Here is a 4695-nt window from a genome sequence, read left to right on the forward strand (position 1 = left end):
TAAACAATATATTATATATTATAAATTACTATATATTATACTATATATTATAAATTAGTAGAAATTCCACAAGATTATTGACAAATTCGATTGGACACACGTAATGTGCAGTGGTGCATGTTAAAGTTGTCGCACACAAATTAAAGATGTAGTTAATATAAAAATAAATATAAAAATTGATAAATATAAAATAATAAATATAAAAATTGATAAGCTCCGGAGTAGTTGCCATGACCATATTGGATAATGATGTTATACGTAAGAAATGACATTAAAATTTCTTACATATATTATAAACAAAGAGAATTTAAAACAAAGTAATAAGATCACTTTAAAACATTTGAAAAATCATAGTCAAAGCTTAAACTGTGAAATTCTCAATATATTTTATTGTGTTGTTGAGTATTATAAAATGTATACTCTATAATACCAAATGTGTATTTACATTCAGTGCACTCGATCGAATTCGTTATATATATATGTATGTATATATTGTGTCATTTTACATAATTGGAGCTGCCATGAAACTTTATAATAGGATAGAGGAGATTCATTATAATATACATATATAATATATAATATACACTGAGAGAAAATGTACTAAATTTTAGTAAATAATTATTCGAATAGTTAAATATTTACTAAATGTAAATATATATTTATTTTCCGTAAATAAATATTATATTAATACTTCTTTCAATTCAAATAATTACTTATTAAAATTTAGTACACTTTTCTCTCAGTGTAGTATCAGAACTACTCTCTTCTGCAGAGTATTATCTTCTACTGCCTCACTCTAATTTTTTAAATAAAAACTCGCGAGACACGAGAATGTATGTGGGAGTTATATGCGGGTATGTATATCAACAATATATCAATATATCATGCTTGTTGTTGTTACCGATTGTCAACATTTAGCATCATGGAAAAATGATTAAAGAAAATAATAAGCGTGTTCAAGCTGATAAAGCAGCTAGCCTGCTTGCCGAACAATATTTTGAACATGATTGGTTCTTAGACCAGAAGATTCAATCGATTTAATCACTCGGCTGCAAGTAAGCATTTTCGTTCAATTTGAACATAGCCAATGTTTTCAGAAACATAGAATTTTAATTTAAAAGTAAAATTCTAAAAACTTGAGTAACAATAAAGGTCCATGAAAATCTTACATTTTATATAAGGATAAAAAAATTTTCTAAAAATTCCAGGTTTTCTAAATTTTCCCAAGTTTTTCCATGTAGTAAACATCATAGGCATTATTCTCGACGTGGCGCCGTCCATGTCAACTGGTTAATTTCGATATCAATATTTACCGATATTTATATTTCCGTGGGCTGCGCCGTTTGTCCTTGCTGTTGTGATACTGCGGACAGGCGTAGCCCTGCCGGCATAACCGCGGTGGTCTCTTACACGGCTCGGTCTTATAGTTGCTTAGCACATAGTTCGTGTCCTGCCACTTTGGATCCTCGTTCATCAAGTTACGCTCCTTATCGAGAATGTTAGGCCCATTCGATGAGGAGTTTGGGTCCGAGTCCGGATTCTCCAGCGCCTGGATCTCTTTGATATCATAGACGGGCGGGCGCAGATCGTGATTTCCGTGCGCAAAGGCGCAATGCGGGCCATTCTTCACGCAAAATCCACGCGTGTCGGTATCGTGGACGCACATGCATGTCTTGTAGTAGCGTAGATGATAACGTCTCTCTGTGTCGCCCGCGGTACGATGCAGAAACGGACACCTGTGTTTAACAAGACATTTTTACGTCCTCGATTAAGGAGATAATCCTAAAGTCGTCTGTATTACCAACTAAACCATATAATTTTTAATCGTATAACAATTACTTTTTTTCTCTCTTACTCTGATTTGAAAATCTTTTTCCAGAATTAAAGCATTAACGTGTCTATAAGATGGAGGAGTCTATGCTGAGAACGACTAAAAATTTCGAAATTGAAATCTTCTTTACTATTTCTTACAATTAGTTTAATATGGCTAAATATGGCACTCCAGAGCTGTCACGTTGTCACAACATTTACTTCATGTAAAAATTGTGCAAGCTGTACTTTCGAAATAGTAGTCTATAGACTACTAGTAATTTGAAGGAACAGCAGTATATGGAGTTTTTATAATTGGACTTAAACGTTTAATTAAAACGTAATTGTTATACGAAAATTTATGATATGTGGCGTGAGATATTGATGTGTTAATGTCATGTAAATCGTCTGTATGTAAGTGCTATATAACGACTAATCATCTTTAAGAGATTCCCTTAAACTTTAACAAAATATTACATTTTTTTTGTGCGCTCTTCTCTTTTTTTCTTCCAATCATTAACAGTCATACTCGCAATCCTCAGTGATATTAAATTTAATGTGTGCCCTAGACTTTCAGTATATTCCATTTTTTTTCTCTTATTCTTATCGCGGACTTATGAATATTTCAAAATGTAATGATATTCGTACATGTATATGTCAAAAGAAAATAATACAAATAATTAAAATAATTTCTTAAAGTTAAAAAAATTATTAAAATTATTAAAAAAAATAGAAAATACAGTTAAAAATAATTAAAAAATACAACATATATTAACATATATTAACAACATTAACAATAACCGAATAAGATTTAAATACATATGTGATCCTTTGTTGTGTCATCGTACCAAGTACAAGAAGGAAATTCGATAAGAGTAGACTTCCTTTGTTCGTCAACTCGTAACGTTGGCAATTTTGGGGAAGAAATTCACACAATGTAAGCCTGAATAATTGCTCAATGAAAAATCAATGAAAAATCACTTTACGTGGAATACCGAGGAATAAAAATTCACAGTTGTAAAAATAATTCGCGGCTAATTTAAAGGATATCGATGAACCATCATTTAAATCTCACGCGATATTTTCTGCGTAAAATCGAAGATATAAAAAAATACGATCTTTCCGTAATATTCTTGCAAAATTGTTAGTACACTGAAAAAAAAATTCGTTCAATTAATTAAACACATTTAGTTGTTTGTAAATTTGGTTAATTCAACAAATTTTATTTAATCGAATTCAATCGTAATCTGCTTAACAAATTGTTCAATGTTAATTAATTTTTGTATGATGCTTACACAAAGAAACGCAAGAAATTAATTGTTGTAGACTTAGAAAAATTAAAGAAATAGAGAAATTAATTGTTGTATAAGTATACGTATGCGAAATTTATTCGATTTCAACAAATGAAAATCGAGCCATTTCCTTGTAATTTAAAAAACGAATCGTTTGTGACTTTTAATTTGTAGAATGTTGTTGATTGTGAACACCTGTTTATGCAGTTTGAATGCGTATTTCGGTGCAGGCGCACGCGCGTGTAAGTATTTATTGTCATGGAAACAAAGTTACAAAACGCGGATACAAGGCGTTAAACATGTATGTTAATTTATGCGCAAAGTGCGGAGTTAACTACGCGATGTTACAGTGTCATTGTTTCCGGGCAAAAGGCACGCCGATATGTATAATCGATACTGCAAACTACCGATCAGGTGTTCTCCATTTTGAAATTGAAGAGACCCAAAGGAATTCTGATCACAAAGAAAAAAAGTTATTTCTAAGAATTCGCTCCATGATCGAGAACACCAGATCGCATTCTCACCGAGAAGGGTTTATTGTCTGTATGAGATAATCGATTATTATTATTATTATTATTGTTATTGTTATTATTATTATTATTATTATTATTAGGGAGGAATGTGTCAGAAACATTGTTTTGGCCAAAAACGACGCCTTTTTACTGGGGCAGAACCGCGCATTACTTATATGTATGTTTCGTTATATGTCAAGAACCAACAAGAGATGAAGCACGTATCTGTTTTTTTCTTTTCTTTCTCTTCTTTTTTTTCTTTTTATTTTGTGTTCTGTACATCTCTTTACACCCGAGTTCTCTATTGGTACTCACAAACTTTTGCTTGTTGTGATTATAATTATAATGTTTATATTGAGAGGATGTCATCTCAAATCGCTCAATAAAAATAACTATTCTTTTTCGTATTATTTTTGCAATCTTTCTTTTATTGCTATATTTATTCGTTTATATCCTACATTTGCAAATAAATATTTTTAGCGCTTGAGAGCGAATGCTACTCCAGAATCTTTAAATAAGAGTCCTAATCATTGAGGATAGTTTTGTAATGAAATGGTGTTTGCAAGTCTGAGAGAGACACGAAAGTATTAATATATTACTAAAATGAATTTTATCTTAATGTATTGTTAAAATTTTAGAAAATATGAAAGAGAATAAAAAATCTACATTTAAAATTATTTCGTGATTTATTGTACCTCTCCTGTTTAATTTAGCCTGACTTTTGCAGTGATTCTAATTAGTTCCGTCATGTTTCTAGAAAGCTTAATTAAGCGCGAATCGAGTAATCAGATTCTTATCTAGGAACTCCATGTTACTCTAGAATGATAAATGAAATTATTGATCTATCCGTTTTCTCTCTCCGATTTATAAACAAACTGCTCGCGCCGTAGATTGTAGCGGCAGCTCCGAAGAGAATAGGTTTTAATGTTACTTAAAATCTTACAAAATTTTTGCATTTAAAATGAAATGAATATACATAAGGTCCCTGATCACATACATTCTTTTTAAAAGGAAGTGATTTTTCTGAAAAATCCTAAAAATTTTGATAAAGTAGATCAGGTATATATATATATATATATATA

The 4695-nt window shown here is 30.7% G+C and overlaps 1 protein-coding gene across 7 annotated transcripts in view; it reads right to left on the reverse strand.

Annotated features, from left to right (window-relative positions):
- Positions 1-4695, reverse strand: part of LOC108684713 (RING finger protein unkempt) — a 19966-nt gene that overhangs the window by 7884 nt on the left and 7387 nt on the right. For all 7 annotated transcript variants that reach the window (XM_018189180.1, XM_018189179.1, XM_018189177.1 and 4 more), the window contains one exon: positions 1314-1736. In XM_018189180.1, the coding sequence (XP_018044669.1) occupies positions 1314-1736 (423 nt within the window). The remainder of the gene's footprint in view (positions 1-1313; positions 1737-4695) is intronic.

The sequence above is a fragment of the Atta colombica genome, unplaced genomic scaffold, assembly GCF_001594045.1.
Source record: "Atta colombica isolate Treedump-2 unplaced genomic scaffold, Acol1.0 scaffold138, whole genome shotgun sequence".
Taxonomy (NCBI): Eukaryota; Metazoa; Arthropoda; class Insecta; order Hymenoptera; family Formicidae; genus Atta; species Atta colombica.